General features: G+C 43.9%; 2 protein-coding genes across 3 annotated transcripts in view; one reads left to right on the top strand and one right to left on the bottom strand.

Annotated features, from left to right (window-relative positions):
- Window positions 1-16,272, top strand: part of ERMP1 (endoplasmic reticulum metallopeptidase 1) — a 40,656-nt gene extending 24,384 nt beyond the window's left edge. Inside the window, exons 8-15 of the mRNA XM_077344961.1 lie at window positions 496-716; window positions 2,148-2,322; window positions 2,818-3,008; window positions 5,650-5,802; window positions 9,359-9,561; window positions 11,152-11,267; window positions 11,762-11,925; window positions 13,199-16,272. Of these exons, the coding sequence (XP_077201076.1) occupies window positions 496-716; window positions 2,148-2,322; window positions 2,818-3,008; window positions 5,650-5,802; window positions 9,359-9,561; window positions 11,152-11,267; window positions 11,762-11,925; window positions 13,199-13,363 (1,388 nt within the window). The 3' untranslated portion in view covers window positions 13,364-16,272. The remainder of the gene's footprint in view (window positions 1-495; window positions 717-2,147; window positions 2,323-2,817; window positions 3,009-5,649; window positions 5,803-9,358; window positions 9,562-11,151; window positions 11,268-11,761; window positions 11,926-13,198) is intronic.
- A 1,582-nt stretch (window positions 16,273-17,854) lies between these two features.
- Window positions 17,855-21,765, bottom strand: part of RIC1 (RIC1 partner of RAB6A GEF complex) — a 61,195-nt gene continuing 57,284 nt past the window's right edge. For both annotated transcript variants that reach the window (XM_077344948.1, XM_077344949.1), the window contains exons 24-26: window positions 20,623-20,800; window positions 20,038-20,226; window positions 17,855-19,376 (exon numbers count right to left, since the gene is read on the bottom strand). In XM_077344948.1, the coding sequence (XP_077201063.1) occupies window positions 19,091-19,376; window positions 20,038-20,226; window positions 20,623-20,800 (653 nt within the window). In that variant the 3' untranslated portion in view covers window positions 17,855-19,090. The remainder of the gene's footprint in view (window positions 19,377-20,037; window positions 20,227-20,622; window positions 20,801-21,765) is intronic.

The raw sequence follows: 21,765 nt of genomic DNA, 5'->3' as shown, positions 1-21,765 counted from the left end.
ACTTCAAGGGTCTGTGTAAAATGAGAAATGGAAAGTTCCCAATAATCTTATAGAGGATTACAGGAAACCACCTGAGTGTGTAGATCTATAGTGTGGCCTGTGGGGAAAAATCTAGATTAAATTGAGTCTGTTTGAGATCCACTGTTTTAAAACTGCATTCTTTTTTCTTGCACATGTCTTTATGTTTTCAAAATATGTAAGGTTAAAAAATATAAAATTGCTTTGCAGTGCTTAAATGGCAGAAAAGGCTAACAAATCTTCATGGCAACCTAAATATGTGTATTAAATACATTTGCTCACAGATATGCTGTTCTAAAACAAACGCCAAAAGATGAGTCATGATTGCTTATACCCAAACCTAAAAACAGAGTTCAGTGTTTTTATATATTAGCTGTTGCCACTTTCTGTTAGATAGCATTATTGCTGCTTGTTGTGGGACCCATTGTAGTAGAGGTTGTCTATTTGACGGTTAATTTATTTTTCCTTCTTTTTCAGGAATTAGTTATCTAAAGGAACTTGCTATTGCATTTTTCTTCACATTTCTGAGCTGGCTTTCTGCCTTGCTTGGCATACTTATTGTAGCAGTGTTTGTTTCACTCATTGGACGAGCTCTTTCTTGGTATACTCACTTCTATGTGTCCATTTTTCTGTATGGAACAGCAGCCTTGGCTAAACTGGTTTTTGTACACATGTGGGTCAAGAGATTCTATTATAAGGTAAGTCTTGTATATTTGGTGGATAGTAAAATTAATAATTGGGGGCGGAGGGCAGATGGCATGGCAGAGCCCTATTTTGCCAAATCTTGGAAGCTAAGCAGGGAGACTTCCAAGGAAGACTCTACAGAGAAAGGCAATGGTCAACCACATCTGTTTCTCACTTGCCTTGAAAGCCCCTTGCTGGGGTTGTCATAAGTTGGCTGCAACTTGACAGCACTTTACACACAGAATTCATAATTGCTGTGTGTTTTCTTCTCTGATTGTTCAGTGACATGAAATTCAGAGCTGAATGTCAGTGATTGTCAGCTAGTTTGTGTGCTGCTTGAGAGGAGTGAGGATCCAAGTCCCTTTTCTCCCCCTCGCTCATTTGTGGCTTTCTCCGTTGGCTTGATTCCCCAGAGCACCAATTCATGGTTTAATGCTGTGTGAATGTTCCTTGAGCTTCAGGTAGCTTTCACAATCAAGTAGCTTTTTGATAAGCTACTTACGCAACAACCTTAAATAGAATTATACTTTCCTAAACTCATTGTTTTAGCAGGGTGTAGCTCTAGGATAGCATAGTCAGTTACTTTTCATCCCAGCCAGTGGCCTGTGGTTTGTGATTTCTTTGCAATGAACTACTCAGTTTGAGGCATGGAGGATGGGGAAGAGGGATCTTGAAATGAGTCAGAAGCTCCTTCAGGGCTATGATCTAAAGTCAAAGATGTCCTAAGATTCCAAATTGTGCTGCCTGTTCAGGGCACCAAGATGGGGATGGAGGGATAAATGAAACTGCACTACATGTGTGCATGTGTTTTACATTCCAAGGAGGGAGCTTATCTATGTGGGAAATTTTAGTTTGGAAACCCTGCCTCCCAATATTTGAAATATAATATAAAAATGACATTATGAGATTGTTTAGGTCAGTGGTCCCCAACCACCGGGCCGCAGCCTGGTGCCGGGCCGCGAAGGCTCCGGAACCAGGCCGCAGCTCCTTTTCCCCGTCCCCCGCAGTGAGAAACTTCCCAGGCTGCAAGAAAATTGACCGCCAAAGCAGCTGATTAGCTTGCGGCCCGGCAAGCTTCTATTTGTGGGAGGGGGGAGAGGGAAGCATGGCATGCGCAGCCGCCGGATCGCCCTCCCCCCCCCCTCCAGTCTTAGAAAGCCTTAGGAAGGTTGCGGACCACTGGTTTAGGTCCTCAGTTGCCGTCATGCTAGAGGATGATAGTCGTAAACAACCCAGTTTTTCTGCACTATGTTAAGAAAGGGAAGATGCCACAGTCCAGAATTCCCCTGCCAGATGAGCATTGTCCAAATGTATCTTTCAGTTCTTGTACTCTGCTTTAATTTGCTGTATCATAAGAAAACGGTTACAGTCTTTTACAATGCTAGAAACACTAAAAGTAAGGGACAGGCTATATGCTTATACTGGACTTCTTTTTCTTTTTGCAGAATACAAATGAGCTGTTCCTTGGAGAGATTTTCTTTGACGTTTCACTGGTTTTTTGGTCAGTTAAGTTGGCCTTGTTTACATACCTAGGCTTTTGCTCAGCATTTGTCAGTGCGATATGGGTAGCATTTCCTCTGCTCACAAAATTAATGACTTATAAAGAGTTCAAAGAAAAAGGTAATAAGTACATATTTCAATAATATATAATCATAGTTTTATCTAAGGACAGGTACAGTTAATTGGCTTGATTGAAACAGTGCATATTATATGGTCTTGGAAGGGTGACATCCAGTGGATATTTGAAAAAAAGCCATGTAAGATGGACACCCTGCCCTAGGTAGTACTAAAGAGGAATTCGTACCCATGAATTCACACTTTGGGATATCACTTTACATCATGGCCCTATAGGTGAGGATGCTGGATATAATATTGTGCACGAGGAGCAGTCTCCTTTCTCCCCATTCCCTGGCAGTATTGTATTACTGCTGGTGAGCCCTTTGTTTCAGGCATGAACTATTCTGCAGCTTTGAACAAGCACAAAATGATGCTAGTAGAATTATGACAATAAGTCTGAGAAAATCTTGTCTGTGTTGCAGTGAAAGAGAAAAAGTGATGCCAGAAGTCTAGAACATCTGCTGTACATATTGCTTACTTATTTTTCTTGTCTTATAGGTGCCACAATGAAGTTTCTTCTAATTTACCTCCTGGGAATGTTCATTCCATGCCTCTATCTAATGTATCTCAGCTGGATTACATATGAAATGGTCATTCCCATCATGGGGCGGAGTGGGTCAGAAATTCCACCTGATATATTAGTGGCTTCTTTTGTTGTTGTGTCGTCGATATTACTTTCTTCTTACTTCGTAAGGATGCTTTAAAATTACACATTATCTAATTTAATAGTTATTGAGCTGTTTATGTTATGTCTTCAAATAATTATGTGGTCTTAAGAAAATGGCATCATGGCACTCATTCACGGCTTTCTCTGATGCAGTATGAAGTATCCATAGAAGTGGATAGGAATTTTCTCAGATCATCTTCCCAATATTTGCTTTCTTACTAAAACATACTGTACATGGCCTGAGAACTTGCATTTCCACAGGCTTAATTTTTGATCATTAATCACCAGCTTTCATGTAGAAATTTCTTCTTTTAGATAATGTCTCACCCTGGACAATAATTAACTAGCCCACAAAACAATGTTCACAAGTTGGTAAAATGCAGTATGGATCCTAATTCTGTCAGGTGGATCAATAACTGGTTGACCAATCGTACCCAGAGGATACTTGTTAATGGTTCAGCATATTCTTGGAAAAGAATGACAAGTGGAGTACCCCAAGGATCTGTCCTGGGGCCTGTGTTGTTCAACATATTTATAAATGATTTGGATGAGGGATTAGAGGGGAAATTTGCAGATGATACTAAACTGGGAGGGATAGCAAACACAACCAAAAGGAACAGGATGATCTTGATAGGCTTGAGAAGTGGGCTAAACTGAATAAAATGAAGTTCAATAGGGACAAATGCATTTAGGTAGGAAAAACCAAATGCAATATAAGATGGGGGAGACTTGTCTTGGCAGTAGCATGTGCAAAAAGGATCTAGGAGTCTTAGTAGACCATACATTGAACATGAGTCAGCAGTGTGACTCAATGGCTAAGAAGGCAAATGGAATTTGGTATCAAACGGAGTGTCCAGATCATGGGGAGGTGATGGTACCACTTTACTCTGCACTGGTTCGGTCTTACTTGGAGTACTGTGTTCAGTTTTGGGCACCCCAATTGAAAAGGGATGTTGATAAACTGGAACATGTCCAGAGGAGGGCAACAAAGATGGTGAGGGATTTGGAGACCAAGACTTATAAAGAAAGGCTGGAGGAGCTTGGTCCTAGAGAGGAGACGACTGAGAGGGGATCTGATAACCATCTTCAAGTATTTAAAAGGGTGCCATATGGAGGATGGAGCAGAATTGTTCTCTCTTGCCCCAGAGGGACAGACCAGAACAAATGGGATGAAATTAATTCAAAAGAAATTCCATCTAAACATCCGGAAGACGTTCCTGACAGTCAGAGCGGTTTCTCAGTGGAACAGGCTTCCTCGGGAGGTGGTGGGTTCTCCATCTTTGGAGATTTTTAAACAGAGGCTAGATAGCCATCTGACGGAGAGGCTGATTCTGTGAAGGCAAAGGGGTGTCAGGTTACAATAGATGAGTGATTGGGATGTGAGTGTCCTGCATAGTGCAGGGGGTTGGCCTAGATTAGTGATCCCCAACCTGTGGTCTGCGGACTAACTGCAGGTGGGCAGCGGAGGATGCCTTCTCCCCTCCCCCCGCCGGCCCTTTACTTCATCCACGATCCGGCAGAGCTCCGCGCCTGTGCTCACTTGCTTGGCGATGGCTGCCTCCCTTTCCGGCCCCAGCAAGCTCGCCTGCCTGAGCAGAAGCGCCGCCTCGGCTTCCCTGCCCACCTGGAGTCCCAGTGATTAAGGAGCGCTCATTTGCTTGCCGGCTGCCTCCCTTCCCGGCCCCAGCAAGCTCGCCTGCCTGAGGAGAAGCTCTGAACTCAAAGGCAATTGGAACTGGGTGAGGATGTGCCTGAAAAGCATGTTCGTTCCTTGTTGACTATAATCCTTGTTGTACCTTCGGCATTTTTAAAAGATCGTCAACAGCGGAAGCAATATCATTACAGCCTTTGCATTTCACTTTGGGAAACAGCAATTACCATACCATCACACATGGTGTTGACACATTGTGGTTTATGGAGACAAAATCAAAGATGCTTAGTACATTGAACCACACCTTCAGCTGCTACATGTACCACTGGGGCGGTTTATCCTGGCTTTAAATGCAAGCCTTTGGGGTCAGATGAATAGTTTGCTTTTGAGATTTTTCTGTGCCTTTCATCATGCGTAGACTTTGATGTTATCATTGTGCATTTTACAAAATGTAGGAAAATGACATGATAATAAAGGGGTTTTATTGTTGTTGTATGGGATTGGATCCAGACCAAAGTTTTCCATCAGCATAATGAAACGTCTGTATCTTATTTTGAAGGGATGTTTAAACATTACCATAGCGATCAGAGAGCATTAGGGCAGTGGTTGAGAGTAGAGGAGTAAACTACCCCTCCCACCGGGCCTCAGTAAAAGGCGTTGAGTGGTCCCGGTGATAAAAAGGTTGGGGACCACTGGCCTAGATGACCCATGAGGTCCCTTCCAACTCTATGATTCTATTATTCTAGGTGGCTCATTCATCTCTGGAATGTATTCCGTCCTGGTCTAATTAAGACTGGACATGAAAGAGCTGGACCATGAACTTTTCATAATGGTTGTGGGCTTATGTAATAAAGCTGTGCAGATAAGAGTGAAGCCCCACACTTATACAATGGTAAACTGATATTTAGAGTTGTTCTGTGCGTGCAACAAATCTATTCTAGCCAGCTGCAGCTATACTTTATCAAATAGTGTAACCTGATCTTTGCCGTTTTGTTTTGTTTTTGCTTTCTAGCTTAATTTTATCTACCTTGCTAGAAGCACAAAGAAGACAGTATTAACTTTAACTGCAGTTTTTGCAGTTGCATTCGTTCTCGTCTGCAGTGGTGCCTTCTTCCCTTACAGTTCAGATTCGGCAAACCCAAGGCCAAAGCGAATCTTTCTTCAGGTAAGAAGTGCTTTTTATGATGCAGAGATGGGTCCTTGGAAATATTGCATTATAATCACTGGCATCATTTTGACTCTCAGATACAGCAGGAAATTTAACAGAAGGATAATTACAGTCCAGCTCTTTGAAGTGGCTCCTTTTTCATCAGCCCTTCTTCTCAAACATTCTTATGCTGATCTTTATATCCAATTGGCTTTGGACTGTGATGAGAAGGCACCTATGTCACACTTCTGTTATAGCTGAAATGTGAGAAATGGGAATATGACAAGTGACTGAGGCAAAATAGATATCTTTGCACTGCTGCTCTTTTCGACTGTTTCCTATTCTGCCTACCCCATTCCTAGTTCTGGCTGAGCGATGCATTACAGCAGTGGTCCCCAACTTTTTTTCACCAGGGACCGGTCAACGCTTGACAATTTTACTGAGGCCCGGGAGGGGATAGTCTTGCCAAGGGACGTTGCCGCTGCCTGAGCCCCTGCTCCATTTGCTTTCCCGCTGGCGCCCCTGACTTCCTGCCGCCCACTGGGGGGTGCTGCCAGCTGCAGCTGAGCAGTGCCATGCTGAAGGGGAGCCCCAGCTATGGTGGCCACCAGAGAGTACTAAAGGTGAGCCGACGGCAGAGTGGCAAGGCAGCCCCTGAGGCAGCAGCCGGAGAGGAGGACGAAGAGGAGCCGCGGCCCAGTACCGACTGATCTACGGACCGGAACCGGTCTTCGGACTGGGGGTTGGGAACCACTGCATTACAGCAGGGGTAGTCAACCTGTTGTCCTCCAGGTGTCCATGGACTACAATTCCCATGAGCCCCTGCCAGCAAACACTAGCAGGGCCTCATGGGAATTGTAGTCCATGGACATCTGGAGGACCACAGGTTGACTACCACTGCATTACAGCAGTGGTCCCCAACCTTTCTGAGGCTGGGGACCGGCAGGGCATCAGGCCGCGCCCGCGCGGACCGCGCCCGCTCTTCGGGCTGCGCCCCCGCGGGCCATGCCCGCGCATCGGGCCGTGCCTTCGGGCCGCACCTGCACATCGGGCCACGCCCGTGCATGGCCCGCGCCCGCACGGCCGCGCGGCCCGGCCCTGATTCCCTCTCCCCGCCCTCCCACAGTAAGAAGCTTCCCGGGCCGCAAGCTTGCGGCCTGGGAAGTTTTTTACTGCGGGGGGGGGGGCGGGGAGAGGGATCCGCGGCCCGGCGCCATGGCCTTCGCGGCCCGGCACCGGGCCGCGGCCCGCAGGTTGGGGACCACTGCACTACAGCACAAATTGTGTAAATCAGATGCTTATTAGAATTGGAACACAGCTGCACCTGGCCAGTTTCCTGGCCAGTTTGAGGATTGTTGGAACATTGTTTACGGGACACATTGATTGCAGTATGCTGCATTCTCTTTCTTAATATCAGGGAACTTGTGCATGTTCATTGGTGTATCAGAGATAAAGGCAGGGAAATGGCATTTTTAATACTGCAGTGTGTGTGGCTTGTCTAAACCTTAGTGCTTGCTTGCTTGTCATATTTATGATCTGAGGTTATGTCTGCTTTCATTGAAATGGCAGTAGTTTGCATTTAGAAACAAGCTCTAGCCATTTCATTTGGCAATGTGATGGAATTTTCTTCTGGCTATATTAAACAGGTAGTAACTGGAAATTTATCTGTTCCTTAAAGCCTTAAATCTGTTTATTAGATTCTTTGCTTTTTACAACATCTTAAAACCGCCCGTGGCGCCACGGGCGCCACGGACTAAATAAAGCACTAAGGCCTTGGGGGGGAGGAGTGAGGGCGGGCTCAGTCTGGGATAAAAACTCTGAGGAGCTAATCAGGAGCCGCGAAGCGGCTCCTGATTCGCACCTCTGAGTGTCAATCCTGGACCAAGGAGGCAATGGGGAGGCGCGCGAAGCACGCCTCCCCTTTGCCTCCTTGGCCGCCATTGCCTCGCCATTGAGATGGCCGCCCTCGACCCTCACCCGCCGGTAAGCTCCCCTTGCAGCTCTTCTGTCTTTCGGGAGGGTGGGGGGCTGCGAGCCGCCCTTCTGTCGCCACCGGCAGCCGCGAGGGAGATCTCCGCTCCGACAGAAGCCTCCTTTCCCAGCCCCCTTTTCCCTCCGGCTTCTGCCGGGGCTGAGCTCTCCCTCGCAGCCGCGAGGGAGATCTCCGCCCCGACAGTTGCCTCCTTTCCCCACCCCCCTTTTCCCTCCGGCTTCTGCCACGTCCGAGCTCTCCCTCGCAGCCACGAGGGAGATCTCCGCCCCGACAGAAGCCTCCTTTCCCAGCCCCCTTTTCCCTCCGGCTTCTGCCGGGGCCGAGCTCTCCCTCGCAGCGGTGAGGGAGATCTCCGCCCCGACAGTTGCCTCCTTTCCCCACCCCCCTTTTCTCTCTGGCTTCTGCCGGGCCTGAGCTCTCCCTCGCAGCCGTGAGGGAGATCTCCGCCCCGACAGAAGCCTCCTTTCCCCACCACCCTTTTCTCTCCGGCTTCTGCCGGGCCCGAGCTCTCCCTCGCAGCCGCGAGGGAGATCTCCGCCCCGACAGAAGCCTCCTTTCCCCACCCCCCTTTTCTCTCCGGCTTCTGCCGGGCCCGAGCTCTCCCTCGCAGCCGCGAGGGAGATCTCCGCCCCGCCAGAAGCCTCCTTTCCCCAGCCCCCTTTTCTCTCCGGCTTCTGCCGGGGACGGGCTCTCCCCGTCAGCCCATCTAGCACCCATTTTATTTAAAATTAAAATGGGCTTTAAATCTAGTCTAATATAACACAGTTGTTCTGCACACATAGCTGACTCCTATAAGGTGGGTAGCAGTAGAAAAACAACTGTCCATTGGCACCTCAAAGACCAACAAAGTTTTATCCAAGTCATGAGCCTTTGTGTACATACACACTTTGGATATAAATGAAATGGAAGCTACCATTGGAGGGTGAACAGCAAATTAGCATGCAATAAAATGAAGATGTTTAACAGATTCAAGGACCAAACAGGAATAACAATTTTAGTTTGCCATTTGCTTGGATTTCATTTCACATGAAAACAAAGTTAAGCAAATAAATATATCCAACTTGGAGACTGATGGGCAGAGGTATCTTCCTTAATTTTGGGATGCTGTGGGTCATTGAGATCTTGCCATTACGCTCCATCTGTCTCTTCCCAAGCGTAGAGGTGACCTCATAGTGGCCTCTTCTTTGGAATGGGTAGTGTACATTCTAACCTACCATTCCAAATTATATTGCAATCTACTATATTTGTTCTCATTATATTAAGCCTTCTAGCATCTTTTCACTAGGCCACAGTTCCAATATTTAGTAATCACCATTTTTTCCCCATCACACAAGTGGGTATTGGTCTTCCCTTGTGTGTAGAAATATGGCCTCTTCCTTGTGAAGTTGTTTTCTAATTAGTAACAGTTGATACTAAATCCATGGAATTGGTATAACTGCTGAATACAATCCTAAAAACACTTTCTTGAGAGTAAGCCCTGTTAAACAACATGGAACCTACTTAGAGTAAACCTGCTTAGCTTGCGCCCATATGTTGGCAAAATTTGCCCCTTATCTGATTCTTTTTTTGTCACTTTTCCAGCACTTGAGCAGAAGATTTCACGATCTGAATGGCCACTTGGCAAAAAGTGACTCGGGAATATGGATTAATGGGCTCGACTATGGTGGAATGTCTCACGTCACTCCTCATATTCCTGAACTCAATGACACTATTAGAACAAAATGTGAGGAAGAGTCACCTTTCTGTGGGCTACCTTGGATCCTTCCTGTGAACTTTCTTTTTAGGTTGGTAGCATGAGTTGAAACTTAATAGGTCAACTGATGAAAGAATATTAAAAAGAGTTTATAATCCACACACAGCCCAAGTGCCTTCTTAATCAGGAAGATTATCAGGGGTTGCTAGCCAAAGCTTTAATGGCTCTGTATCCCATGGAACCTGCTGAATCTGGCTTTTCCAGGGTTCTTTGAACACCAAAAGGGACAGTGGACTAATTCAGTTAGCACAATCCTATTTTTGCCCAGCCTTGCCTTGTGGTTCAAGGCAGGTAAAGTCCTAACCTATCCAAAATATACTATTCTCTGCAATAGATCTTTTGTAATCAGTGCCTCAGTCATGGCACTCTTCCTGGGGGGCTTGGTGATGGACATGACGCAATCCCTGTGCAACCCATCTGGATTATAACTCCGACTAGGAAACCACATGAGGCATCAGCCACGGCTGTCAGGATCTCAGCTCTTTCTTAACATCTCTGTGACCCTTTCCGTACCAGCAGTGCCACATCGGGCAGCTGCTGGGTGGTGCTTGCAACAAGGACAGTTTGCCCCACCTCTTCCCTGCCAGACCCAGTCCGCCCTGGATTAGTGCCTCCCTATGATGCAGCCAGAGCCTCTTGTGGCGCAGAGTGGTAAGGCAGCCGTCTGAAAGCTTTGCCCATAAGGCTGGGAGTTCAATCCCAGCAGCCGGCTCAAGGTTGACTCAGCCTTCCATCCTTCCGAGGTCGGTGAAATGAGTACCCAGCTTGCTGGGGGGTAAACGGTCATGACTGGGGAAGGCACTGGCAAACCACCCCGTATTGAGTCTGCCATGAAAACGCTAGAGGGCGTCACCCCAAGGGTCAGACATGACTCGGTGCTTGCACAGGGGATACCTTTACCTTTACCTATGATGCAGCCAGGGTGGAAAGATTCCACTGTGGGTGCCGGGGGCATTTTTTTCTGTTTAGGAACGTGATAGCAATGCTGCGTTCCTAAACAAAAAAAAAATTGCAGTGCCACAGAGCCACCTAGGACATTTTGTGTCCCTTTTGGGACACAGTAATTGGCTCAGGGTGGGGGAGGACTCTTCCCTGCCACACGGGCCTGCCGTGGCATAGGCCCTGTTGGCACCCGGGGCAGAAAAGGGAACATGGAAATATGTCCATTCCCTTGCTGCAGGGCAACAGAGGGCTTGAATTGAGATTAGCTCCGTAACCAGACGAGCCCCGGCCCAGGCCAATTCCTCATGCAGAAAAGATCTGAGACACCTTTCCAGCAAAATAGGGTCTCCCAGGTGGCCAACATTTCAACATTTAAAACTGCTTTTAAATGTGTGTATATGGCTGAATCTGGCTCCGCGTCAGAATTAGAAAGCATGATTTGCCTCTGCCTCCCAGTTCTAGTTTGCGGCAAACTGTTTACTTGGTTCACTTGTGAGGTTTGACTCCACAGAGCATGCAAAGAGAAGAGGGAGCATGTAAACCCAGGCTAACTTGTGACAGTAATTTGGCATTTTGTCTTCAACCATCAAAATAGCCCTTCAGTGTTTCACAGAGATTATTTGTTTAGTCAGAATTAATCCTGAATGCCAATATAAAGTAACAATATCTCTTCTTTTAGGAAAAATTGGTATCTTCCTGCTCCAGTGCTCACACCTAAGGAGTCCATTCAATTTCGGCTTCTATCCAAAGAGCAAATGCCCTGGGATGCTACAAAATTGACCTTTGAAGTATCAGGTGAAATATCAGCATGTGCCTTCTGGCTCTGGATTGTTACTTTTCTGTAGAAATTCCTGGGTTGTTTTTATTTTTTGCAAGATTTAATTCCTAAACTACTAAGAACAAAATGGGCCGAACAAAATTTAGGGCCGGCTTGTTCAGATTATCAGTTTTGGGAAATACATGATTGCAACATGTTGCACTTGCAGGATGTATGTATGACAACAGATAGCTGGTGAATTTGGCTGATGCCAATGAGAAGTTCTGCCACACTAAATCTTTGAAGTGGTTTTATATAATAGGCTGATTCCCCTCCGTTGGTGCTGAATAAATAAAACCTAGTTTGTAGAGTAGACATATACTTTGTTCTCCTTTTTGCATGCACTGAAGAGGAAACAATTTTGAAGCAGGAGGGGCATGAGAGAGAACTTCATTGAAGGGCAATTCATCCCTGGAAAATGGCTTTTTAAACTCAGCATTCATACAAGCATCTTTGTCTGCCTTTTCCATAGGTCCAAGTCATATGTCACTATACCTTCGGCCACATCAAGGGGTGACATTGTCCAGGTGGTCCCTTGGAGATGGAACTCCTGTTGTTAATAGAGATGGGGATTACTTTGTGTATTATTCACATGGGCTCCAGGCCTTGCCGTGGCGCTTTTGGATTGAGATGAAGGTGAGAAGGGTAGAAATCCTGTTATACCATGAACACTATATTTTACTTCCCAGATCTTTTTGGCCTACTTAGTTAACCTTTGTCATGTAAGAAAGATTATATCAACAAATGTTTTTTGCCTTTATGTTTTGAAGACAGTACATGTTTTAACCTGCTTGTTTGCAAATTATATTATTCCTTGCAAATGATCCAGTTTTGGAATACTGGATCAAAACACTACCATGCTAGAGAGGACATATGGCAAAGAAAAAACAAACAAAAAGGAGAATGTAAATTTAATGCTGCTGCCCCTTTTGATGCAATAAGGGGCTGTATGCTTAGAGGATTGGCTTCTCGGTTTGCCAGTAATATCCTTTCAGTAGCTCCCTTGAATCTACAGTTTGCATTAGGTGAGGGACTAACCAAGCATTGCACTTGTGTGTTTCATATTTATTTATTATACTAGCTTCAAAGCCCGTTCCTTGAAAGGGTACCCTCCCCTGGCCAGGCAGCTTAAGGTAGCCTTGGACGGGAGCCTGCAGCCGGATCAAGCGGGGCGGGTGGGGGCTGGGCAGCTCATTAGCAGGGCCAACAGAGTTCTTTAGCAGTCAGCTCCTTAGCAGTCCTTAACAAGCAGTCAGCAGGCCGGGAAGCCCTCATCAGCAAGCCCAGCCTAGCAGGCCAAGAGGCCCTCATTAGGATGCCCTCCACCATGATCCTTTGCCTAGGGCCTCTCCCCTTACCTGCTGCTGGCTCCAGGCACTGAGGCGTCTGAGAGCAAAGAGGCTAGAGTCCAGGGATGGAGGGTGGGAGCTGCAGGGGTAGGACCAATCAGGGCAAAGCTGGCAGCACCCCGATTGGCCCTATTACAACTTGGACAACTGGACACATCCCACCCCCTAGGCTGTTTCATAAACATACAGAGGAACAACAATAGATAAGGATTTATTATATTTCCCCTAGCACAAGCTGTGAAAGTACGTACCCAAAACTGTTGCCGTTTGCATCATATATTAGTTGTTTTGAGATTTATTTTGCACAACAGCTTGTATCTAATGACAGTAAATTTAATTAAAGCTCCACTGTTTCTCAAGACATTTGAACAGATTGCATTGTGCTTGCATCTCACTGCCATTTACACTGTTTGCAAGCTCAGACCTGTTGAACCCAGCAATATCATTGCATAATCATAATGGAAATGCTTTTCAGGATGAATTGTGATGAGAAACTATGGACTGGATTGACATAATTGAAAATTACTTTTGTTTTCTCTATTTCGTTGTCTGTCTTCCAGGCTTCCGATGAACCAGTCAAAGGAATGGTCACCCTTGCTATAGCTACCCATTATTGCTTTGGGGAAGATCAGAAGTCACCCCAGTTACATGTCTTATTAGAAAGATTTCCCAATTGGGCAGTTCTCTCCAGTTGGGTCTCTACTTATGATCAATTTAATTTTTAATCCAGAGGTAACGTAAAGGTCACTTGATGGGTAGCAGCTTTGATTCATAGGGAGACTGGGCAAGTCAGAGGGGTATTTTTACCTAAAAAGTGGTAAAAGTATCAGTTTCCTCCTTGGGGAAAAGAAGCCTCTGTTTTTATGCAATACAGACCACTCATTTCTCCCATCTGAAGGACCCGCATGCCTGTGATGGGCTTAATTAGGAAGGCCATCATAAAGCCATACCCCAAAGGCAAGGTTCATGTTGTCTTGTAGCAAAAGGGGCTTTTGTGCTGGAATTCAGAGCGCAATGAGAAAACCACTCCATGGGCTTTAAATAACGCAAGTGCTGCCTTCCCCCTAAACCCTTGTCAGTACTTTGTAGTAGTCCGTACTAAAGCTTTGACTTGAAGACTTTTATGATTGTTCATCATGGAGGATAAGCAAGTGTTAAGTGATCACAGTTCTGTGGTAAAAATATCCACTTAAAATGCATACTATGATCAAAATTCTTTAAATTATAAAGCCAGAGAAAGTGATGATTGGTCTCTTTAGAAATGCAATTTTTCCTGTTGACCTATTCCTTTTAACACTTTCTTGAGTCTTGTGCTGATGCTTTAATCCAGTGTGCTTTCAGTGGAAATTGGATAACCTACTTTCTGCTGTGGAGGGACCAAGCAGTATGAAGTACAGACATAACAGATGCAAACACAAAAGCACTCTCTTCTACGTTAAGCACTAAGCTACCACTCTGGCCTTCTGTAGGTATATGTATGTATGTTCATTCTGTAGTTAATTAATTGTTGATTATAAACTTTTCAAATTTCTTATGAGTTTTTCGTATTTGGATTAGAAAAACCTCATAGGAAATCCCATTGCAGTAAAACTTCTGCATTTCTAAAAGTAGAAATGATGCTTGTTTTTAACTGGAATAAGCACAAACAGCACAAAGATTTTGAAAGTAGAGTTTGAGCATCTGGCAAGTGAGTCTGGCTTTTGCCATCCACAGCGCTTTTGCCATCATAATCTAAATATTCAAAGCCCAAATATTTCTGTGCACAGGAAAAGCATGTTTGCATAAGACAAGTTTGTTGGCAAGAAATTACATTTCCTTACTCGAGCAGAAAGGAGTCTGAAAACAGTTGTCATTAATTAGAAGCTGTTTCCTGGTGGATATAAAAAGCAAACGCATCATACTCCTTCCTTTCTGCCTACGATGATAGAACAGAAGCTTCTGATCCTGTAGAAGAATTCTAACAGTACTTAAACACATTTTCTCTATGGATCTTTTGTGGATTATGTTCAGTTATAGAAAGTAATTCAAACATAAACACTCCAGTCATTTTGTAATCAATTTCTCCATAGAATGAAAAAGAAAATGTGTCATTCTTTTTACAGATGCAAGTCTTCAGAACCCCAGTAATTTGTGCTACACGATTCCTCAGTTGCAAAAGGCATAAAACCAAAACTTCCGCATGCTGCTCTATAAATACTGTGTATGTTGCTATTTGGCTTATTTTCTGCAACATCTAGAGCCTGGGTGTAGAAAAGCAACGCTCCACCTTACCATAAAGGTGTGGTTGCAGGGTTTAAGGTTACACTGCCCCCTTGAGCTTTGGGAACCACATGCCAAATGACACAGGGTGCAAACCACAGAAGGCTCTATCTGTACGTACCAGTTTTCAGAATGACATTAACCACTGAAATAGCATACCCAAAGAGTAATTTCACTGACAAACTGCTGCTCTTTGCACACAATGCTCCCTTTATGACTCAACTCAGACACTCTACCTTGATGTAGCACTTTGCCAGCAGCCCAATGAGAATTGGTTTCAGTTGCAATCCTGTGTACTTCTAAATAAAGATGGTTAAGTACTTATCTTAAATCCTCCTACTTTAGCATAATTGCTGTCACCCATGCTATGTAAGGGTTCTTCAGTTTTGTCACCGAGATAAATTTTTGTGATTTGGCTTATAACTTTAAAAAATAACAAGTCTGGATTTTACCAGCATCCAGTTGTACAATACTTATCTGGATGTTCAGATGCGGAATAATTGCAATTTACAAATTAGGGCAAAACTAGACTTTTCCACTAAAGGCCAAAAGGTTCAGCCCAAAATAGCAGTGATGCACTTAGTTTCCTCTTATCCAACCGAGGGATCATGATGTTCTCTCTTCCCCTGCCCACGGCAACAAAATGCAGAATGCCATCATCTCACGGCACAAGGAACGTTCTGCTGGCTCTTAATGGAGGACCTAGTTTCATGGCTATTATTTTTGGCTGCACCTAGGTGTAGTTGTGTAAGAGAGAACTGGGCCTTATGCTTAAAACATGCCAAGCAAAGCTGACAAAATGCCACCTGCACAAAGATGTGTGTGACTCTTGCCTTAGTAGTAACCAATCTTGTATGTAGTATTTTTGTTTCTTCTGTTAAGAATTTTTCCCACTTAGAAGCAAGTACCATGCTTGTTTGTCCTAATTGCCTTATACACAGTGGCAGTTTTATTGTAGAGAAGCACTTGCAGTGTGTCCGTGCACTACTTTGTATAGCTTGTGTTCTCTGGTAAACACAGCTTGAAGGAATTCCAGATCTGTTCAATACAAGCCCACAAAGCCTTTCCTTAAATTGACTCCCATTGTGCCTCTAAACTTACATTGCATGCAGCAATGAAAAAATATCTTAAACGTGTCAAAGCATGGAGGAAAATACTAAGTTCTCCCTCAGGGGAAAAAAACCCTTTGCCTAACTCAGGATGTATCTTTTTATTACATGGAATGCAATGTGTTTATTTAAAAAAAATTAATTCCTGTGGCTTATATAAAAATACTTGTGATCAGCACCGGAATTATTCTAACTCGTCTTCCTCTGTTTTGGCCTTGCACTGTCAGAAGCTTTGTGAATAAAGACTGAATTTATGATAAGTCAAATCCAACTAGTGATATACCCAATCTTGTTTTACATATATCTACCAAATATGCTGGGTTTGATGCACAGCTAGTATACTTTTGACTGGAGACTTTAGACTGGGTGTAGCATGCCCCTTTATACAAAAACACTTCCTACTCATGGATGGCTCAGTGTGGAAGAGTCTAGCTTAATATACGGGGTTATTCTGGTTTTCTGTCAGGAGGATTTACTTTTTTAAGTGGGGAACATTTGAGCTGTGAGACCCAACCCACAATCTGAAATGGGGGGGAGGGGGAGAGAAAGTGAAGACTGCTGTTACAAAAAGCTGAAGACCAAAAAAATATATATATGAAAAGACAAGTGGAATGGAATGTAAAGTTAACTGAATGGCTGCTAAATAAAATGACTATGAAGAAACTTGCAGTAACTGAATTACTGCAAGTAAATTATTACTATCCTTCCAGTGGTCGTGGTTCAGCATAAAATCAAACACCCATGAGCGTTCTGTGAAGGCTTGAATTCCGTCCTTCCATAACAGTGAGTGCTACCTTTAATTTATCTTCTAGTATTTAAACATAAAATAAGTTTATAAAGTTGGAGCAGTGGACTCTGGGGAATGGTAGAGGACAGGAAGGCCTGGAGGATCAGTCCATGGGGTCAGACACAACTTTGCAACTAACAACAACAAAGTTGGAGCAGTGTGAAATATTGTAACTGATGTGGTGAGTGGTAACATAGTGTAGTGGTTAAGAGCAGCAGCCTCTAATCTGAACAGCTGGGTTTGATTCCCCACTCTTCCACATGGAACCAATAGGGTTACCTTAGGCTAGTCACAGTCTTGTCAGAGCAGTTCTCACAGTTTCTCTCAGAGCTCTCTCAGCCTCACCTCCATCCCATGGTGGCCGTTGTGGGGAGGGAGGGAAGGCAATTGTAGGTACGAAAGACTACAGCAGTTACAGCACTGCTAGGCCTCTCCATCAAAGCTAGACTCAGAAGCCTGAGACTTCAATCAGCATTACAATGTCTAGGCGAGGGAAAATACGTAGTGGTGTGAGTCTGTTCAGAAGTACCTGAAGAGCACATAATAAACACCACTGCAAAATGTTTATAGGTATTCGTTCAGGTTGAGCAGTTTGCTTTAATGTTTCTCTCCAAATCCCTCACCATTACAGGCAGCAGCATTTTGAATAAACAGAATAGGTTTCTAGTACCGTCCTCCCTTTATTTTATTTAAAATTATTATTGCACATGTACCAGTACTAATGTCCTTACCAATGGTAAGATTATGCAACAGCAATAAACTTAGTTACATTTATTCTCTGGAAGAATACACAAAATTAAAATCAGTAAATTCCCCCCATTCCTTTAAAATGTTCTGAAGACATTCCTGGATCAGAATCCATAAGGGGAAACTGTTCAGGTAGCTGTACTGGGGGCTCTGGCAAATAACCATGCTCAACTTTATCAGGTTGGTAAATGATTTGGTCCATGTCAGTTTCCTTTGCTCCCATATTTATAAAAATACATGTTAGTTTTTAATATAAAAAGTAGAAGTGTTGCATTCTTTTTGTGTCAGTTACACACTATAAACCAACCAATGTCTAAATGTTAATACTGTTACAGGTATTTAATGTTACACATATTGGGATAGCAGATAGAAAAATAAGTACCTCAAAGCAACCATAAGCTTCTGCTGCAGCCAGATTTACATAACATTGTATGAAAGTTAAAATAAACATTTGTAGTTAGTTACAGTTATATGCATTATAAAATATTTGCAAAGTGGCGGCATAAGTATATACACTGTACACTTTCGTTATCAAGCCTTAATTGCAGTAATACACAAGGTGGCCCTATTTACATAAAAAACTATACTAGAAAAAGGAATTTACAGGTGAAATAAATAAGAACCCTCAATAATTGTTTAAAATGTCTGTTGAGTATGCCTTTAAGGAGGTCAATGATAAAATGAAATCTCTAGCAACTTAGTTGTAGCTGCTAGTCGTGGTGTCAGTGGAAGTCTGTTGCCCCTCAAAGGAAGTGCATCTCTGCTCTCAGTTTTCATGGAAATAAAGGTATAAACATGCAGGATAGGAAAGGTCACCCACTGCTGTAGAACAAGCACCAAAATATCAACACTAACCTTTATACAAGAGTACTAACAAAACATACAATGTATTTTACAATTTAATACAAAAAGTTGTGATATCAAACAACATAATCTATGAAACACAAAAGCCCAGATAAATCAGGCCATCATTGCCTTTAGGCAATCAAGCTGGTCAGAATGCACAAACTTGGCATAACATGCAGTTTTCATTCTAACAAACTTAATTTATGAACTTTTAAGCATTTGAGTTCAAAAACCAGGCTAGCTGAAAGCTAATGGACATCCAGAAGTGGTGCCTTCTCTTCCAGCAGAAGTGATCAATTTAGAACCATCTCCCATGATTATGTTGCATTCTTCTTAAATTCTGAAAGGAGCAAACAATGATCTGGGGCAATTATGCAAAACTGATGTCCTGTCCAATCAAGATCTTAAAGGAACAGAGCCTAACAACTAGATCTCCAAAATAAAACAAATCTTGTCATGAAAATTATAAGAGTCGTGCTTTCCATGTAGCCATTTTTAGAAATGACATAAGCAAGATTGTTTATTGGAAAATACTATTTGCATTCAAAGAGGATTTCTAGTTAACACGTGTAAAAAATTCAGCATAAAATCAAACACCCATGAGCGTTGTGTGAAGGCCTGAATTCCGTCCTCCCATAACAGCATCTGTACGTGCCTTGACTCTGCTGCTGTGCTCTTGTTACCATCATTGGCCAGCAGCTCTGTTAGGACACAGTGCAGTCATAACTGCCTTCCTGGAGCGGGTCCTCTTCCTCCAGTCCAGCCATGTCATCTTCATGCCGACTCATGGAGCTGCTGCCGCCATCACTTTGAGGGCTAGTGCTGTGGCTAGCTGAGCTCCTATTTTCTTCTGCCCTCGGGCTGGTTTGCTCTGCCACTCGTGACATGTTTGTTGGCTGAAAGGCTTCTGGTTGCACTTGTTCCTTTGCTGTCTCACTCAGCTTCTGGAGTTGTGGCTTGATGACAGTTAAAAATGGCTTATAGCCAGGACTGAGCAACAGCAAACACAAAAACAGCCATTTTAGTTAATTATCCTAAACATCTTTGCCATTAAGCAAATCTCAAATATTGTGTTTAGTAAAAAATAATAAATGTTCAACAAGGATGCACCCTGTGCCCGAACAAGGAAAGTCCAGTAGGAGGCACCACCACCACTATGGCTTCCAACCTCTCTTTATTGTCGTAAGACATGGAATGGTGAAACGTAGAATGCATCTGACATGAGTTGTTATGCTACCAATAAACAACCCCATCCTGTTTTAACTTTACTAAACACATTTTAAAAATAGTGAGGGAAGAACTCTGTGCCTCCCAGGAATTTTCTATCTCAGTTGTTCTGACAGAAAAGTTAGTTATGCAAGGGATTAAAAACACATCTTGCCTTACAAAACCCTTTCTGTTCCAGGCACTGTCCTACATTCTTGGAGAAGTTTAGAATTAGAGAAATAGGACTGGAAGGCTTGGCGGGAGAGACTCTCATATTGACTAAAGGCATCTTTCGCCAGAGAAAAGCAGACGAGTGCGACACAATGGAATCCATGCCTTTAATAATGACTTCAAAGTCCAAATGTAGTAAAACACTATGCTTTATGGTATGCAAGTTAGCTGGCAGGTAATATATGAAGGATAAAACATGAGACCAGGCGCTTACCAGTCCGTAGCAGCCCATCTGTCTACTGCATACAGCCCTGTCTTGATATTCTGCAACATCTCTCCCTCAACCTCTGAAGCCTGCAACAGGCTGAACACTTGGCTGATTATTGAAGGTTCTCTGAGAATAAGGCCTATCACAGCACACCAGTCTAGGCAGCCTGCTTCCATGAAGATATGAAGCAAGTACCTGAAAGAAAACAAGAAAGTGACTTTTCAGAGAAGCCTCTTTGCACAATAAGCTGCTAAGATGACGTCTCATATAAAAGGTAAAGGTATCCCCTGTGCAAGCACCGAGTCATGTCTGACCCTTGGGGTGACGCCCTCTAGTATTTTCATGGCAGACTCAATACGGGGTGGTTTGCCAGTGCCTTCCCCAGTCATTACTGTTTACCCCCCAGCAAGCTGGGTACTCATTTTACCGACCTCGGAAGGATGGAAGGCTGAGTCAACCTTGAGCCGGCTGCTGGGATCGAACTCCCAACCTCATGGGCAGACAGCTTCAGACAGCATGTCGCTGCCTTACCACTCTGCGCCACAAGAGGTGCGGCTAGGATGACATCTCATATACATGAAGCCAACTTACCGCAGCTGAACCTGTGATTTGTGTGGCCCTTTACTGGCTAGCTCCAAGGAGATATGTTCCAACTCTGATTGTGTTAAACTTAGTGTGGAGAAATTTTCATCCACCATGGTCCAGTCTCCATCCACTATGGAGCTGGTTTCTGTCAAATCTGTAGCTGAACCAATACTACATTCATCGCCTGTTAGAAGACATTGAAGTATGTTTAAAAATTATGGGACAACATTACGGTTTGAGCAGCAGAACGAACAGAACATGACCCTCTAAATCACTTGCTCCCCACTGAGATTCCTCAATTGGGTCCTACAGAGAGAGTGCATGGCCCAAAGGACATGCCCAGTGTTGTTTCGCGAACGAAGATGAGCTTAGAAGATGCCTTGGAATTCACTGTAGCTGACCAATCAGCTGACAAGAAAATGTTTCCTTCGAAGACAAAAAATGCTGCAACTAGGTAATGTTACTAAGAGGACAGTCTGTTGCTTAGATTCCTTTTGATAAATTTCAAGGGGCCAGCACACTGGCACAGAAATGGGCACTTTAGTTGTAGCCTCCTCTTATACTTGCCTAGTTTACTAATGCCACAATCTCTCAAGAAGGGATGTGCAATTTGGTTTGGATAAGCTCCCCAAAAATCAATGCTGATTGGATGTTTTTCAGGCTTAAAGTCGAATCACACACCCCATTCGTTTAAATGAGCACATCAAAGAAGCCTGAATCGATTCAGGCTTGATTACAGTGATTTGGCTGATTGCTAAAGATCCAAATGAATAGCTGATCCTCAGCTGTTTGTCCGGCTGTATGCTGGAGGTGGAAGAAGAATAGGTTTTTACACTCCACTTTTCATTACCCAAAGAAGTCTCAAAGTGGCTTACAATTGCCCTTCCTTCCTCTCCCTGTGAGATAGGCGAGGCAGAGACAGCTCTGACATGACTTCTCTGGCTGCATGTGGAGGAGCAGCGAATCAAACCTGGCCCTCCAAATTAGAAGCCACTGCTCTTAACTGCTACACCAAGTATTTAAGTGTCCTCAGAGAGAGGCTTATCTCCACAGATTAGCTGTTTGTCGGCTGTGACAAAATTGATTCAGCTGTACTTGAATCATCCAAATCTGAGTCCTTATACTGATAATGGCATTTAGGTGATTTGG

The sequence above is a fragment of the Paroedura picta genome, chromosome 7, assembly GCF_049243985.1.
Source record: "Paroedura picta isolate Pp20150507F chromosome 7, Ppicta_v3.0, whole genome shotgun sequence".
Lineage (NCBI taxonomy): Eukaryota > Metazoa > Chordata > Lepidosauria > Squamata > Gekkonidae > Paroedura > Paroedura picta.
Note: the sequence above shows the minus strand (reverse complement) of the source record. Positions and strands in the feature narration are given on the sequence as shown.